We start from the raw sequence: 18,661 nt of genomic DNA, 5'->3' as shown, positions 1-18,661 counted from the left end.
CCACGTCCTAGCTCCGTTTTCCATGTTTCTTGCGCTCTCGTAACCGTAGCAGCGAGCTCTATCCTTTAGTATGCTCTTTTTAAAGTCTTTCTTCTGTTTTGATGTATTGTTCTTAGTTGTATCTTCTTGTTTGCTTTGTATGTTTGCCCGAAGATTGTTCCGAGTAGAAGGATCATTGTTCGAAAATTGAAGATCAAGAGTTCCAAGTGAGCAAAAGCTGAAGAGCAGTAAGAGTAGCTTTTCATTGGAGAAAGGCAAGTGACCCTAACCATCTTTCTGTCTATGCTTATTTACAAGAGTATTATGATGATTTAATTGGAACATGGAGAACCACCCAAGAAAACAGTACAACCACAATACTATATGGCTCTGGTCTTGGCTAATTAATTAGAGACTCTAGCTTGTGACAATCTTACCGAAAGGGCAAGAGGGGATGCATCGACGGGGTATAGCTCGGTCCTCTTAGGGCAATTGGTATTGTTTAATGGTCCTTTGGCAAGGTACCACCTCATTAGGACAGTGTTATGACCACTTTGACTTGAAACCTTAGCGGATTGTCATATGTTAGGGAATTTTTGTAAAGGCCTCATAGCGTCCCTATGCAATCACACCTCGGAAGTGTGGTATTGTGCCTAGCTAGCACATTGCGTGGTTGGGTTCAAAGTTCTTTGGAACTTTTACGCGAATTGTGGTGAAAGTGTACAACCTCTGCAGAGTGTAAAACTGATATATCAGCCGTGCTCACGGTCAAGAGCGGCTTGGACCCTCACATGATTAATAAACTTAAAGATGGATATAAATCACATTCTGGTTTTTTCTTGTGGCCTTGCTGAGTACCAACTATAAGTGTACTCACCCTTGCTTACTGCTGCTCAGAAGGAGAAAGTTGTGGTGAAGTCTTTTGAAGATGTTGCTGAGTTCTAGGCTTACGCAACCCCCAGTCGATTGCCTGTGAAGTTTGGAGCCTTCGTTTCCAGGATAAGCTGTATAACTCTGATAATCTTCTATTTGTTGTAATTCTCTTTTACGTGATATTGTTACTGATTATTCACTTATGATATCTCTATATGTATGAAACTTGATCCTGGCATATATATAGCTATGCATTCGGTTTTGTCCTTAAAACCGGGTGTGACACCCGTGTACATCCACTCACGGTCATTCATCTTCGAAGATATCAGTAGGTGAAGATAGGTCTAGACTCTAGTAGGTGAAGATAGGTCCTAATCCCACCCGACCATGCGTAGATGCGGTCAGCTTCCATGATCCACTCCTATCCGAGACAGAATTTTGGCAGCACCTCCCCACTGTTCTCCAGATACATGTCCTGGAAGGAAGTTTGTATATCCGAAGAACACCGGGGAGATGATGCCGAAACCCAGTCTCGGATAGGAGCGGACCATGAAAACTGACCGCATCTACGCATCCTCGGGCTGTCCAAAAAACGTGGACAATTCGGAAAAGATACAGTTATAGATATGCAAAGATATGCATATCTTCAACTGTATCTATTCTGAACGGGAGACACCTAACTATGTTTCATGATCTACGAACATTAACATGCAGAACATTAACATGCAGATGGACGGTGACGGTGCTTACAGCGGGTCGGCGGTGTAGGCGTGGCCGGCTTGGTGTGGACTCGCGGTTCAAGCTTCTCGCCAAGCACCTCCCCTAGGCCCTGCAAAATCAGGTAGCCCCTAGGCCCTGCAAAATCACCAATGTCAGCTTCAAATTTTGGCAGCACCTCCCCTGCATGGAGAGGTTACAAAACCAGCAATAAAAGAGCGGCACAATGACCGGCAACCACATATACGGCTAACCAATTTTCAATTAATACTAATTACAACTAAATTTAAATCCAACTAAATCTAACTAAAACTAAATCTAAATAATTCTAACTAAAACTAAATCTAACTAACTAATAACTAATTGTAACTAACTAACTAATAACCAATTCTAACTAATACTACCTAATATAGATTATTATTATATATATATATAAGAAAAAACCTTACCTCACTGCCGGCAGCAGCAGTGTGTGGGGAGACCGCCGGCGTCGGGGCCGGGGAGGATGGCTGCGGTCGGGGGGCCGGGGTCGGGGGCCGGGGAGAAGCACGCGCGGCAGCGGCCCGCCAGCAACAGGGAGGAGGACGCGCGGCGGCGCGTCGCCGCGGGGCCCGGGCAGGAGGGTCGAGGTCCAGCCGGTGTCGGGGAGGAGGCCCGGGGTCAGGGGTCGGGGAGGTGCAAGCCCGGCCGCCGCCGCCGCGGCCCCCGTGGAGGACGACGCGCGGTGGCGCGGGGGCCGGGGCGACGGCGTGGGATGGCGGCGTGGCGCGGGGGCCGGGGCGACGGGTCCGGGGACGGCGTTGACGCGGGGCGACGGCGTGGGGACGGTCCGTGCGGGAAGGCGGTGGGCGCGGAGGCGGCCGGGGAGGCGGCGGAGCGGCGGGTGGGGGCGGGGAGGCGTCGGAGCGGCAGTGAGCGGAGCGGCGGCGCGAATAGGAAAAATAGCAAAGTGTATGGCCGGGGGGGTTTATTTCCACTAAAATGTCGTGTGCCAGTTATGCCGAGTGCGGGATCTGGGCACTCGGCATACTAACCGTATACCGAGTGCCGGATCCTAGGCACTCGGCATACCCTAAGTATACCGAGTGTCATAATTTTGGCACTCGACATATCCCTAGATGCCGAGTGCCATTTCCTATATACTCGGCATATTAATTTTTCAAATGCAATTTACACCCTTTAGATAAACTCAATTAAAAAAATTTAACTACAAAGTTGTTTGCCTTGTCAACATCTACAACTTTTCTATATAACTTTTTCTCATTTCACAAAGTGACCGTAAAATTGTTTACAAATCGGATAGCTCTGGGAGATGATTCTAGAATCAACACAGAGATCAATAAAATTAGTGAACTATCTCAACAATATTTTGTCAAATGCATAAATATCAAAATAAAACTTGTTCCTCTTCTCAATATTGATAACTTTGTAGTTCAAAACTTTTTTGTTTCAAGTAATTCTGACGGCGCAAATTACGTTTGAATTTAAACGAATTTAATTTTGAAGTTCTTTTGAAATACCTCGAATGGGTAAACAGCCAAAAGAAAATGTGTAGATCCCGAAAATATAAGAAACTTTGCAGTTCACAAGTTTTTATTTCGAAATCATGTTGTCAAAGAAAACTAAGTTTGAACTTCTAAAATTTGAAAATTCAAAATTTCAAATTCACCTCGTATGAAGATTCTACCAAAATGAAAGTTGAAGATCTAGTTAAGATATGAAATTTTGTAGTTCAAAAGTTTTTTTTGAATCCGTTTAGATGCTCAAACTTGCGATTTACAGTAACTTAAATATATAATTTAAGGAACCGCAACCCTAATTGGACACTAAACAAACTACGGTGCGATGGTAAGGGTGGGTTTTTGGTATGCGGGAGGTCGCGGGCTTGATTCCCCGTCGGCCACAATTTTTTTTGGGTAAAACTGAACTTCGCCGAGTGACTGGAAAAGACACTCGACAAAATCTCATTTTGCCGAGTGCCAAACGGGAAGCACTTGGCAAAGCAAACGGACGTGACGGCCATCGTGCATGACGAGCATGTGCGCCGGCTTTGCCGTGTGCCCGCTCCGAGGCACTCGGCATATCCATATTTTGCCGAGTGCCATTTGTTTGCCGAGCGCCATTTGTTTGCTGAGCGCCGGCACTCGGTAAATATGGATTATGGCGTGTGCCTCTGGTTTGCCGAGTGTTGGGCTCTAGGCAGTCGGCAAAGAGGTTCTTTGCCGAGTGCCTGTGTTGTGGCTCTCGGCAAACCTTCTGACACACGGCATATAACAGGTCTCCGGTAGTGATCTTTTGATGCTACATGACCCAATTGATTCCAAGCAGGCCCCTCCAGATCTGCCGGCATGTACAGAGGATGATCTCACGGAACTTGCTGATGATCTCACGTATCTATCTTGGTGTGGTTTGTCTCCTTACTTGATCTCTTTGGAGTCGCAGACATGATGCCGACGTCTTCGACCTCTCAATGGTCGCCTAGCTACTAGCTGTAGGCCTGTAGTGATAAACTAGGAGCACTAGCTAGCTACAAAGGCTACCCAGTTGCTCTAGTCGTCTTACACCAGCACGGGCGTGGCACCTTTGGCGCCTTGCAGCCAGCCATGAGCTCCACCTCCACCAGTTGAATCCTGTGCATCAGGCATCGGAGACTTCCACACACCTCTCCAACTTCTCTTCGCCACTGGAGTAGTTTAATTTCTTGGAACTTCCAGGAGCACACACCTGCTTCTCTGCACATGAGAAGTCAGGCCTCACGACGCGACTGAGACGTTCCTGAAATTCGGAAGCCAAAAGCTCTGTAACTTTCCTGCTGCACTGTTGCTAGAAAAATCTTACCCTAGAATCTAGATCATGATAAGGAATTTGGTGTCCTTGCCTTCTGTAAGGTGTTCTAGAAGATGGTAAGCCACTTTTATGCAAATAACTATGACAGTCCATAAGGGGCGCCAGGCCAGATACGTCCTTCCTACATATTGTTGGATCGGTCAATCTTATTATATCCTCCGCATAGAAGCAGGTGTATGTTTGCCTTTATTTTTTATCGGATGTCTCCAAAGAGACCTGTATGTTTGCCTTTCAAAAAGGAAGAAAAAAAGAAGAAAATCATGTACGATTTGTTCCAAACTTGTTTCCAAACACAATAGTATACGACCTGTCCATTTCTTTTTAATATATTTATAAGTAATAACCAGTAGAGGATGATCATCCCCTCCATGTTGCTTCAAAAGAAAAGTACAACCTGTCCCTCTCATCCCATGTTGGTTGTAGACTGAAAAAAGGTTCATAAATATAGGCCGCACGGCAAGAGAGCGAGAGGCAAACGCCGGGGAAGTGGCCAGGTCTCACTAGAGACTCGAGAGACATGGGGGGCCCTTCTCGTATCTGCAGGCACTTCCTCGCCCTCCTGTCTCTCCAGCTGCTTCTTGTGGCGCCATGGCAGGGAGAGACGGCGGCTCGAGCTCTCAACTTCACGAGGCAGGATTTCCCCCGGGACTTCGTCTTTGGGGCCGGCACATCGGCGTATCAGGTAACTCAAGAATTGCATGCAAAAGCTTTGTCCTTGGAGTGTTGTAACACACCTTGAGAAGTTCTTCTAATTTACTTTTCTGTGTCAACTCTGCTGGATGTTACTTTTTATTTCTTGCTTAATTTGATTCTTGTGTGTGTATATATATGTAGTACGAGGGGGCAACCGATGAAGACGGAAGGAGCCCAAGCATCTGGGACACTTTCACTCATGCAGGTGATCTTATTAATTAAGATCAAGTTGAAAATAGTGCATAGTAGATACAGCTTCACATTTCAACTCCCCCTTCAACCGCTCTTTTATTATTTTAATTTTCAAGGTATTGGAAAGCAACGTATTCGTAATCATGAACTTTTCTTTGAGTTTCATTTTAGTCTTTGTAGCATGGGGCTGTGACATTGAGTGTAGGGTTTTGGTTTTTCTGTAGCTCTTTCTTGTCGGAGCTATTCACCTGATTGTGATTGCAGGCAGGATGCCGGACAAGAGCACTGGAGATCTGGGCGCAGACGGCTACCACAAATACAAGGTCTGGACTCCATTTCATCGGCTAGATAGATTACCTGACATGACAGTGATCTTTCATTTGTTCCTTGCCTTGTCATATACTAGCTACAACTTTTCTGCCTGTCATTTCCACGCCGTATACCTTGTTGACAAATCACATATGGAACGAGGGAGCCGATTTGACTATATATAAATACTAGTAGATAACATCATTCTTATGTAAATTGCATAAGACCGATTTACCAATTTAAACAGAATTAATGATTATTGTGAAAGATTTTTTTTCTTGAATCTATTAATGCCATGAATCTTAATTTCAACCTATATGTGATCTTCTTAAAAAAGTTTGCTAGTATAAGGAATTAGAGTGCAAGCAGGTACAGTGCTTTTACTTATATTGAGGACACATTCCAAACTGTTTCAGGATGATGTGAAGTTGATGAGTGATACTGGCCTGGAGGCCTACCGCTTCTCCATTTCCTGGTCCAGGCTTATTCCAAGTAAGAACTCTGTCAAAAGATTGGGCGAGAGTCACAACGTACCTTTCCCTGGCTAGCCTGGGATCTCTCTCTCACCGTAATAATTGGTTTTTTCGCCCTCTATATGAGCACAGGAGGAAGAGGGCCCATCAACCCAAAGGGGCTCGAGTATTACAACAACCTGATAAACGAGCTGGTAAAACGGGGTAAGCGAGTCACTCTGCTTTGAACGCAGGAGTTTCACATGAAAAAAAAATGACAGAAAGTGATAAAATTCTTGACAGTATCATTCCCACTACACCACAAAGAGATATTTTTTTTTGAAAAGGAAAACTTTATTGATTTCAAGCACAATACATCAAGGTGATACATCGTCTTAAAATTTTCCCGACCTCTACCTAAACGACACATAGCCTAAAAGAGTTTGAAAAGATCCTTCCACACTAATGACTGTCAATCCTAAGACTAGACTGCCACCCATGTGCCCGGGCAAAAAAAAATTTGGCCACCTGTGCCAAGAAATGAGATGCCGCTACAAGCTTGTCCCGCAAAGAAAAGTTCTGAAGGATAGCTCATGTACGGAGCCAGTGCATAGTTGAATAGATAACCTGCAAAAAAAAAGAACTTTTGTTATCAAACACCACTGCATTTCTGCATAGCCAAACATACCAATACAAGGCTGCCGCGCCCAGAAGTACTAGTGGCTTATATTCTTTAGGAATTCCATTGAGCCAGCTCCCGAACATACTATGCATATTATGAGGTTTTGGTATGCCCCAGACCGCATTGACCAAAGACCATACCATTCTCGTGAATCGGCAGTCAAAAAAAGATATGACTGTCAGCATTCTTGCCCTTGAGCCAATCCTGAACTCATAGGCACAAGTGTTGCCCCTAATGATGTACTGAACTGAAAAGTACTCTGAATCTTCTGCAGGAATTGAGATACATGTGACCCTGTACCACCTGGATTTCCCTCAGATCCTGGAGGACGAGTACCACGGGTGGCTGAGCCCCAGGGTCGTGTAAGATCTCTCTCTGATGTCTGATCACCAATCAATCACTCCCCTGCTCGATTGAACTGAACACACAAAACACTGCTGGTTATAAGCATTCAGGTAGCATCTGGGACTGAAATCCTGAGAGACTTGCATGCGTCGTGTTGTTGGAGCGTGCAGGGAGGACTTCGCGGCGTACGCGGACGCGTGCTTCCGGGAGTTCGGCGACCGGGTGAGGCACTGGACCACCATGGACGAGCCCAACGTGATCTCCATCGCCTCCTACGACAGCGGCGCCTTCCCGCCCTGCCGCTGCTCCGCGCCGTTCGGCATCAACTGCACCGCCGGGAACTCCACCGTCGAGCCCTACATCGTCGGCCACAACTCCATCCTGGCACACGCCGCCGCCGTCAAGCTCTACCGAGAAAAGTACCAGGTATGATGATCAACAAGCTGCTCATAATAATCCTCTTCCTCTTCTGCTGGTGATCAGAACTCCACCGGCAAGCTTGTTTACCTCTGCAACATGACCGTTGTTGCAGGCCACGCAGAAGGGCTTCGTTGGCATGAACCTCTACAGCTTCTGGAGCTACCCCTTCTCGTCGAGCCCCGCTGACGTCGCGGCGACTCAGAGATCATTCGACTTCATGATTGGTTGGTAAGTTCTCTCACTTCTTTTTGTTTGCTTCTCCAAATTACGACTTGATAAATCCATCGACAATATGGCTTTGCATTTGTTCTGTTTAGGATCCTAAACCCATTGGTATATGGAGACTATCCTGAAATTATGAAGAGGATAGTTGGGTCCCGGCTCCCCAAGTTCACCAAAGAACAGTCGGAGATGATCCGTGGGACGGCTGATTTCATTGGCATAAACCACTACACCTCAGTGTATGTTAGCGATCGATCCAACAGCGCAGATACCGGGCTCCGGGACTACAATGGTGATCTGGCCGCTACCTTCAGATGTAAGTTCCATCTTTAGTGTAAACAAGTCGTTTCAGTAGACATGAGTACATGACTGCATCATCAGACTAGCAGCTTCTTTTATCTGTAATGAAGGCTGGAGGGTATTCTTTTGTCAGACATGCACAACTTGATTGTCTGTTCTTAGCTGTAACCATGTTTTGCCTGTTTCTTTTGCAGTTTCTCGCAATGATCCACCCACTGGTCAGGTATTCTTTGAATTATCGCTCACTGAATTTTGCTAGCTCTTTCCTAATGTGGCTGAACTGAACTGCATCTAACCAAGTGAAGTGAAGTTTCTCTGTGCCTCTTGTTTTGCTAGTAATACTGATAAGAGTTTGTGCGCTTGGTACAGTTTGTTCCAGTCAACATGCCTGCTGATCCACAGGGTCTGCAATGTATGCTCGAGTACCTCAGCAACAGTTACAAGAACGTTCCTGTCTATGTACAGGAAAATGGCAAGTGATATTCTACTGAACTGCCCAGCATTTTTAGTTAGACCCTGTCGCAATTGTTATGAGCGCCACCAATATATTGTTGCGCCCTATGTTGGACTAAAATCTTTCCAAGTACCAAGAACAGCCATGATGAGTATAGAAACTGCGAGTGCCTGATCTGCACATTCTGCAAAAACCAAACAGGGCCATTGAATTGGCTTTAGTCACCTAATTGGTGCTTTTGTAGAACTAATTCTTGTTTGCTTTTCATTTTATTCAGGATATGGGGCGTTGTTCAATGACTCAATTGAGGACCATAAGAGAGTAGAGTACTTGAGTGGTTACATTGGCAGCACCGTCACTGCACTAAGGTATATGTGTTCTTTTTTTTTGAACGCAAAAATGGCAAGAGTCCTGCCTTTCAATTAAGAGGAAAAGAAAGTTTTAAGAGTACACATGACATCATGGCCACCGAAACAAGGGTGGAGAGTGCAAACACCCTGTCTAGCACTCCACACGACACAACACACAGTAGCCTCGCTCAAGATTTTGCTAGTGTGTTGTGAAAGCCCGTTTAAACTCCTCTAAATTCTCCTTTGTTTTACTTGCCACCTGCTGGGCCGATAGGTATACATGTTCTGCTCTTTGTAATCATGGAAAAAGGAAGATGGTCTTCTTTTGTACAAACACTTAGCTGTTGTGTAAAATCTTGGGGTTTTTTTTTTGTTACTGCAGGAATGGAGCTAATGTGAAGGGCTATTTTGTATGGTCATTCCTGGATGTATTTGAGCTGCTGGCAGGCTATTATTCACGATACGGTCTCTATCATGTTGATTTTATGGACCCAGAGCTGCCAAGGCAGCCGAAACTCTCTGCCCAGTGGTACTCCAAATTCTTGAGGAGTGAGATCAGAATAAACATAGAAAGCATGACCAGTACTGATGCAAGCTCACATGCTGAGCAATAATGAGCTTTATTGCAGCTCATACATAGCAGCGGAAAGAGTGTTCCTTATATTTTCTTTTTTACAGTTCACATGAACATTTTTTTCTTCAGTTTCTTATAGTTAGGCTCAAAAATTGAGTTGTCAGTTATCATAGCCATATAGATACAGTGATACACACAGTAGCTGTAGGCTGTACGACGCTTCAGTTGTCATGACTGGTAGGTACTCACATATAAATAATACAAAGAGCAATTATTATTGTGTTGGACTTTTATTTCTTACTATTGAAATTCTCATACTAAAAACAGAATTTTACCATCAAGTGGGACCATTCTTGATAGATATGCCCGACAAAATTGCAAATAAATCTCATATTTTGATAGATAGACTGCTAAAAAACAGCAAGCCATGCCGAACCATGCCGCCGTAATGAGCCGCTCCTCAACAATACAACCTTCTACATATCCTAGAGTGCCTCTCTCACCTTACAAGCTAACCAAAATTCAGGTTCAGCCAGTTATTGAAAAATTGCTGATAGACTACCTGAGTGGAGTATTTTGGTCCAATCTGTGCTCACTTCCATGGTAATTTATCTGTTGCTGGCCCAAGACCTCCCTACCAAGGCTTTGCAAGCAATTGATAAAATCAGAACATGTTTTCTTTGGAAAGGAAGAAAAGATGTGAAGGGAGGACATTGTTTAATTACCTAGCCTAAGGTTACAAGACCCCTGATTTAGGTGGTTTGGGCATCTCCCGCCTACAGTTTTTAGGTTGGGCTTTAAAGTTAAGGTGGCTTTGGCTCCAAAAAACTAAACCTGACAAATCTTGGGCCTTCCTCCCAGTTCAGGCTCCACCAGAAGTGAAAGCTTTTTTTGCTATATCCATTACCTCTATGGTGGAAATGGAAAGAATACCTTATTTTGGACAGACATGTGGCTGCTTGGGCAAAGACTGTTTGGGGCAGTGGCGGATAGAGCAAAGAAAATAACAGTACATGATGCACTAGTTGAGAACAGATTGATTTTTGATATAAAGGGCGCTCTTACAATAAATGTCCTGATTGAATATCTTCTCTTATGGGAAAAACTCTCAAGTTTCGAGCTGCAGGCTGAGGTGGATGACACCCATATTTGGCAGTTTTCAGCATCAGGCCATTATTCCGCAAAGACCGCTTATGAAGCTATTATTACTGGAGCTGTCCAATTCAAACCTGGGAAGAGAATTTGGAAGAGTTGGGCACCTGGTAAGTACAAATTCTTCATGTGGACGGTGGCACACAAAAAATATTGGACAGTTGATCACCTTGCAAGAAAAGGACTTCCACACCCGGCAATTTGTCCTCTCTGCGGCCAGGTTGAGGAAACGTTGAATCACTTGCTGATCTCCTGTGTCTTCTCCCAGCAGATGTGGTTCAATTTGCTACAAGGTCTTGGACTACATGCACTTGCCCCGGTGTTAGATGATAAGGTGTTTGACGACTGGTGGGACAATTTAAGCAATGGGTTGTCTGGTCGAATCCAAAAATGAGTTAATTCTCTAGTCATCTTGGGGGCATGGAATATGTGGAATCACCGAAATTGGTGTGTCTTTGATGGGGCTGTTCCTAACTTAAACACTCTACTGTCGGCAACTAGGGAAGATCTGCATCAGTGGTCTATTGCTGGGGCTAGAGGAGTTTCCTTCCTCCTCACCCTAGCTCCTACGGTCTCCTAATCTTGGGGGTCTGCTCTAGCTTTGGTCCTGTTGTGGTTTTTAGTAGAGTAAAAAGAGTTTTCTGTACTTTAGGGAGTTTTACGGTCCCTCCATTTCTGTAACACTTGTGGGGTTCTGCCTTTTTCTCTTCTTAATATAATGAAGCGTAGTTCTCCTGCTTTCGAGAAAAAACAATACAACCTTCTTGAGATGACAACCGGGAGATATGGATGCATAAAATGGGTCGCCCGTTCTGTTAGATAATTAGACAAATTTAGGCACATTTTAATTTCAAAATTAAACATATATTTTAACAATATTTTCATGACTATAGTAAGTGAAATATAGCATGTGCACGTATTTAGAATTTACACAGTTTAGAGTCTCAGCTTGTACCCCGAGGCGGGACCAATGCTGGACACAATGGTTATGTCGCTACCAGCCAGAATAGACATGCTATTCGACTGGTCTTGTTCCATATTTTCTGTGTGTGGAACTTGGACACTCTAATGGCTTTGTTGAGAGTCAATTACTGATGCCATGATTCATTAGTAATTGTCAATATTCTATGTCCACGGCATTGGCGAGGCAAGGCGAGCGAGAGCGCGCGGCTTGCCAATCCTCTCTTATCGACATCCAAGTGTACACATAGTCCACAATTTAAGTCGGTTGAGATCCTCCTCAAATACCATACAGAATTAATAAACACATAATTCACTAGCATTTATTAGTGGATTTTTAGTTCTTTTATTGCAAATGAATAAAATAGACCAAACCCATAAATAACCCATAAATTTTAACATTTTCTCTGCTTGTCGGCTCGCCGCATTCCAGCACTCGGACAAGAGATATATGCTTCTCCGAGTTGATATTCTCGATAGGCTTCATGTTCACCATGATGAAGTTAATGTTGAGCCCACCAGACGTGTCAAGAAGCGTGTTGACGCAAAAATATATCAATCAGATCTCTGTGTACACGTAAAATAGGCCAAGGAGATCTGCTTGGCTCCGCAGTACAGAAACTCACTTGATACCATGTAGGTGCTAGGCATGACAGTCAATTTGACCTACAACTAGCAAAGGAGGATAAATGTTAAATTCTGAAACATAATGGCTAAGGGCGGAATGATTCCACCAGTGTATCAGCTAGGTAGTCGATACGGGTAGCAAAGCAATCCGCTAGCAAGCGGCCAATTTAATTGCTTAATGGATTCGCACTATTAATTGCTTAGTACTTCCTCCGTTCCAAATTATAAGACATCTCAAGAATCTTGGAGAGTCAAAGCAATCTCAAGTTTGACCAAGATTATAGAGAGAAATATAAAAATTTATGATATCAAATTAATGTACTATAAAAATATAACTAATAAAGAATCTAATGTTACTTAGTTTATATAATAAATGTCTTTATTCTATTATATAAATTTGGTCAAATATAAAAAACTTTGACTCTCCAAGATTGTTGGAATGTCTTATAATTTGAAACGGAGGGAGTAGCACGTAGATAATATATACCTAGATCCAAACTCGATCAGCTATACTGATGAAGTCACGGTAAGAAGCCGATGAACGTAACATATCTAAGCTCGATAACTTGCGATAAAAGCTAAAAATAAGGTAGACAAAATGGATTAATTAATCTAACAAGAGATAACTAATACCGATAACTAGTGAACAAATTAGAACTAGATAAAAGCGAGGTGACATAAATCTAAGATCTAGCGTATTCGATAACTTTGAGTAAAACAAGTTGATGGAACCCGCTAGGGTTTGCTCCCGATCTTTCGATGAGAGTGGGGGGTAAGTCGATTTTAGGAGGATCGACGTTGTGCTGCCCGACTATAACACCACAAGGGCTGCGTTGCGCCTTAGCGACAGTTACACCGCCTCCAATTTGTGTTGTTCTTGCTGTGCCAAGAACAACTTTGAACCTGCAAGCAAATCAAAGAAAAAATAAGAACAAGTGGACAAGCAAACAGCACACAGACCTTGCCCAAAGGATGAATCTGATACACACAAGTTTGGGGTTCTGAATCAAGCAAACAGGTGGTCTAATCGACACACGCGCTTACCAGGAAGTAGCAGAAGTTAAACTTACAACAAAACAAAATCCAAGTCTCAAATAGTGGCTGCTGGTGGTTTATACAGGTGGGGGAGCAGCCAAGAGGTGTGGATGGTATAAACCCTAACTTAGAATGGGCCCCTAGTGGGCTGAACTAGATACGAGGACCTCAGCCCGTTGTTTTGGCGATTCTGCTTAGCTCCTTTGGAATTTCGTCATGAGGTTGGATCCATCTGAAAATATACTTCAGGAGCTTTCCAACAAGTACTCATGGGCTTCAAACAATATTCGGAGTGAAGAGTTACGCTCGATGAAAACTTCTAGTGTGTGGGAGTCAGCTCCTCCTCTATTTGTGCTGCGTGAAAGGTCCAAAACGGAATGAAGAGCTCCATCTGCCGCTCCTCCATTGTTGCTGCACGGAAGGTCGGAAACGGAACAAGCAGCTCCGTTTGCTCCGCAAATGATGTCGTGGTCGAATTCAGTCCATGCAGATGCCCTTCCCTATCCTCTCCATCATTCCTAAAAAAAAGAGCATGCACGTTTCCATTGTCTAAATATAATGGACAAGAACATAAGAATGAATTTACCTGAGAATTAAACATGTAAGCTTGGTCTCTAGTCATATAAGCTTACTGTCCCATAGGTGTGGTTGTATCTATTACAGGGATGTCCACATCACAAGTAGAGAAAAAAAAACGAAGCATTGTCAACCTTGAGCCTACTTACGTTACTCGACTCGAAACTTACTAAGAAATCGGATATCGAAGCCAATGCAGTCCTGCTTGTTAGGAAGAACTCGTAAAAAGAAAAATCTACTGCAACTAGAATTTGGCGAAGACATCAATAGAAAAGAAGATGCATAAAAGTAGAGTTGTAATTTGATGTGGTTGATCAAGTTTACAAGACCCGCAGGTCTGCTATTTATATCCTACTCTAAGATTCCTTTTAGATTACGACTTACATAACTTGACAACAAAGAAAGAAACTTTCCCAAAATAAATGACTTGACTTGACACAATAACTTCCAGGCGACATCTGTCAGCCCAATTCTGCTCCGACGGCTGGGACGCCGTCTGGCCCATGGGCCTGATACGTTTTATCTTTTCTTGCTCCAGCGTCGGCTTGCCTCCATCAGCTACCTGATGCACATCATCAATGGGTACGTGCCAAAAATCGATATCAACAATTTCAGTCTAAAATGCTCCGAATGTGAAATCTGACAGCATCAATTAAAATCCTTATATATTTGAGATACGCCAAGCCATGTTGCTTCAGTAAATTACAAGAATGAAACATCGGGCTTTGTTTGGTTTCTCTTCTAGAGATTTTAGAAGACCACTTCTGAGCTCCATATGAAGTACTAAATGAAGTCTATTTGCAAAATTTCTTTAGAAATGGGTGTAACTTTTCGCGACGAATTAATTGATTAGCTACAGTGACGCTACAGTGACCATCATCAAATCATGCGGTCAATGCCTCGTTAGATTCATCAAGGTTCCTAGCGCAGGAGTTCTGGAGTTAGTTTTGTAACCTGTTTTATTTGACACCCCTAATTAGTGGTCAAAGTCCCTTCTAGAGACTTTTAGGGAGTAACCAAACAAGGCCCAACGAGCAAAGAGACACTAGACAACAGAGGCAAGCGCCGACCCAACTCCCGCATGTTCGGCCAAAGTGGACCCACTAGTCGTATAGTACGTGAAGTGTCCCGGCCTACCCGGTCCGCACTTATACATGGGTTACAATATAGGTTACGACACCCCTATGTAAGGGTGAGTTAGGATCCAAAGATTTTCTCGGGTCTACGTGAGAAGTCTTCTTCTTATATTATTGCTTAGGGGCGGCTTGCTCCTCGCAGGCCTAGTTTCTTTTGAACTACTATATGAGATTGCAGAGAGCTCCTGCGCGGGCATGAACCATGAGTTGTAAATATTATTCCTCTTAATCTTACCTCCATTGCCCACCTACACCTTTTGCTTCCTCCGATTCTGATTTAATCCTACTTCGTTCAATTCCTCAATCCCCTAACACACGGATAAGTTATTCAGGTATGCATTCTCAAGGGATTAACTAGAAATGTCAGAAACTCTAATTAAGATTAAGAGGTGTTGAATTAAGTACACCATGACCGTTGTTGATAGAATCAGTATTTTATTTAGTAATTATTATGTTTTTATTCTTATTTTAAACTCTAATTGTGATTTTACTCTCACTTTCTTTTACTTTGTATTTTTATCTCTACTGTTTCACCGTAAAGCCTCCGTTTACCCTGAAATTCAATCCGTTAGTTCCAGCCAAGATTTAGCGAATTTAAATAATAACAAAAACCTTCGTAATAGGGAGAAAAGACAAAACTATCCCTTATCTCTTCAATCCCTACCCTAACCCTCCCGTTCCTAAGCCCCTATTCACTGTCGAACCCCGGCGGGCGGCGCGTAGGAGCGGGAGCGGAAGGCGCAGTCAGCAGTGGTGGCGCTTGGTTGGCGCGGTGGCTGCGGTCCACGCGCGCAAGGGGAGGCGTGCAGGAGCGCTGCACAGGAAGGGGCGCGTGGAGGCGCGCTGCAGCCGCACGTGCAGGGAGGCGCCCGTGCAGGGGCGCTGCAGCCGCGCGTAGAGGGGTGCCTGCAGGGAGGCGCCGTGCAGGGCCGCTGCGCAGGGCTGGGGCGGCGCGTGGAGGGGCGTTGCGCAGGGGAGACGAGGCACGACCACATGGAGGCAGGGGCGCGCAGCGGCGCAGGCGAACTAGTGCCAAGCAAACACGTTTCTGGGCATCGTCGGCCTCTACGTGCGCCGCCTCGCCCGGAGGCTCTCAACCTCGAGCGCCGGCGGATGCGGGCGGAGCGGCAGCAGGAGGGTTCTCTTCAGGGGTGGGAAAGACGTGGCGGCGGCGAGCAAGAGGCTGCGGAGGGCGGCGGCGCCGTTCGCGCGGTCCAACTCATTCTACTCGGAGGCGCAACTCCGTGCCCTTCGAGGGCCACGACATCGTCGACGCTAGGAGATAGGATTCCAGGCTCTGTTTAGAGCGGAGCAAAACCGAAGCAATCAGAAAGTTACACGGTTCTGTGTGGCATTTGTTCCAAATGGAGACTAGAGTTGTGAACCGGGTACATACACGTATACACAGATGTAATAGGGTCATTTGAAATTTAGAGCTTGAAATGTTGAAGTTTTGGATATGTGTGATAGGATGTGATTTGGTGGTACTTCTCTTTTGGATATGTGTGATGGGGATGTGATTTTCTCTTTTGGATATGTATGATGGAATGTTATCTATTAATATATATGTATGTGGTTTCAACTTACTTTTGTGTGTCATGACACTGTCCAAATTCTGTCAAATTGTTGTTCATGTTCTTGTTCAGATGTTGATGAAATATAATGGCAAACAAAAGTATATTCATAAAGTTCTAAAAAATAGAGGTATATTCGCAAGGGTAAAATTGTCTTGTTTGACACGGAGTAGGGGTAGAATAAGGTTTGGTTTCTAAACAATAGAGGTAAAAATGCTAAGTGAAAGAAAGTGAGGGTAAAATTACAATTGGAGTTGAAAACAGGGGCACACTATAAGAAACTATTTAATTTATGACGAAACAAATTCGTCACATATTGTTGAAAAAACATCGTAAAACAACATCTATGATAGTCTAGTGACTATTTTTAATAACGTCATGGAATAAGCGTCACAGATTAAATCGATCGACGTTTTTTCCATAAACGTCACAGAATAACACGATCTATGACGTTTCAAAACCGTCACAGAATGACCCAAAGGTCATTTAGCCCAACCCGAACCCAATATTTATGATAAAAATAAACGTCATAGATATTGTCACAAACCCCTTTTATTTATGAAGGATGAATTAGCCAAATGCAAAAGAATAAATTGCCATTTACCAAAAAGAGTTAATTGATGCTTTACCGTAGGCATCAAAGGAGCAGTAGCATTTCCTCAGTAAAGCAGGACGCCCAAGTTATTACACCGCCACCAAGCAGCTGCGCGTCAGCCACACTAAGCTCTTCAGTCTCCGGGTGAAGCGGATTAGATAAAACTTTCCCAGCACCTGAAACTTGAGCTATCACATTTGAGTCTCGAGTGAAGAGGCCCCATCCACCTGACTTACCTTGTTCGATGCATGTACCCTTGCTTCTGTTATGTAGTGATCGTTTGTGTTGTTTGACTCACGCACGTATCATTGTTTCTTTTTAATTAGGAAAAGACTCACGTATCATTGTTATTGCGAGTTTATCCTATTCAGATTCGATGCTCGCATAGTGATGTGTACGTACTATTTGATTCTGGCATCCCAAAATTCAGAGATACCTAGGCAACTCGGCAAAACCAATCAAATTCATTGGGAAAGACAGCAGAAACAGATTCAGTTCAAATAGTACAATCACATCTCAGTGCCGATCATGACAACATTGCAGCAACCATCACCGACCGATCTGTTTGGCAACGGCGATCATCTTTCTTGGCCAGCTGCTGCAGCTCACCCATCTTGGAGAAACCACGGTCGCTTGAGCGCGGCAGCTGCCGTGAGCCGCTTGTCAGGGTTGCACGTGAGGAGACCACTGAGGACATCGAATCCTTCCTTGGATAGCTTCCACTCGGGGAACTTGCAGCGCAGGAGGCTGCACTTGCGCAGCTGCCTCTCCGGCTCCGGGATCTCGGCGCCGAACGCCGTGGACGAGAACCACGGCCATGTCGCGTCGTTTGGCATGCCGAGCAGGGCGAAGATGGCGCGGAGCTGGTCCTCCGAGTCGAGCTCCTGGAACAGGACGCTCCCGCCGATGAGCTCCGCCATGACGCAGCCGAGCGACCAGGTGTCGACGAGCGCGTCGTAGTCGGGCTTGCCCAGCAGCACCTCGGGCGCCATGTACCACAGCGTGCCGGCCGGCCCGTACGGCGGCGGCTCGGTCATGCGCACGGCCAGCCCGAGGTCGCAAAACCTGACGACGCGGTCGTCGCCGACGAGGATGTTCTCCGGCTTGATGTCGCGGTGGATGATGTGGGCGTCGTGCATCCTCTTGGCGCCCGTCAGCAGCTGCCGCATGGTGGCGCGCGCCGTGGCCTCGGGCAGCGGCGTCGAGCCCCCGTGGGGACTCTCGTGCGGCAGGGCGTCGCGGAGGCTCGCGCCGCCGCACTCCATGACCAGGCACAGCTCTCCGCGGTGGCCGGGTCGCGGGCGAGGCAGCGGGAGCCGACGACGAACGGGTTCGCGGCGCAAGCCTCGAGGAAGCGCGCCTCCCGCAGCAGGGCCGCGTTGCCGCCGCCGGCCTCGCCAAGGTACTTCATGGCGACGGCCCGGCCGGTGGCGCGGTGGCGCGCCTTGACGACGGCGCCGAAGGCCCCCTCGCCGAGGCGGCAGGTCTCCTCGTAGTCGTCGGTGCTGCCCACGGCGACGCCGCCGCGCGTCCTCTTGCGGGTCCGTGGTGCGGCGGGGTGGGGAGCGGCGGCGGCGGTCTCTACGCAGGCGGCCAT

General features: G+C 45.5%; 1 protein-coding gene and 1 pseudogene across 2 annotated transcripts; one reads left to right on the top strand and one right to left on the bottom strand.

Annotated features, from left to right (window-relative positions):
- Positions 1-4,867: 4,867 nt before the first annotated feature.
- On the top strand, positions 4,868-9,702 carry LOC120698934 (beta-glucosidase 22-like). Of its 2 annotated transcripts, XM_039982715.1 has the most exons (13): positions 4,870-5,098; positions 5,251-5,314; positions 5,566-5,624; positions 6,027-6,102; positions 6,216-6,287; positions 7,019-7,106; positions 7,260-7,515; positions 7,622-7,737; positions 7,827-8,047; positions 8,226-8,254; positions 8,401-8,503; positions 8,763-8,853; positions 9,218-9,702. In XM_039982715.1, the coding sequence occupies exons 1-13, from the start codon at positions 4,934-4,936 to the stop codon at positions 9,447-9,449; spliced, it is 1,572 nt and encodes a 523-aa protein (XP_039838649.1). In that variant the 5' UTR covers positions 4,870-4,933; the 3' UTR covers positions 9,450-9,702. The 2 variants fall into 2 exon arrangements, with proteins under 2 accessions (XP_039838650.1, XP_039838649.1); XM_039982716.1 differs by lacking the exon at positions 8,401-8,503 and having other exon boundaries at positions 4,868-5,098.
- Positions 9,703-17,517: 7,815 nt separating this feature from the next.
- Positions 17,518-18,661, bottom strand: LOC120700829 (annotated as a pseudogene).

Source organism: Panicum virgatum, chromosome 3K (assembly GCF_016808335.1).
Source record: "Panicum virgatum strain AP13 chromosome 3K, P.virgatum_v5, whole genome shotgun sequence".
Lineage (NCBI taxonomy): Eukaryota > Viridiplantae > Streptophyta > Magnoliopsida > Poales > Poaceae > Panicum > Panicum virgatum.
This window is presented reverse-complemented; position numbering and strand designations above follow the sequence as displayed.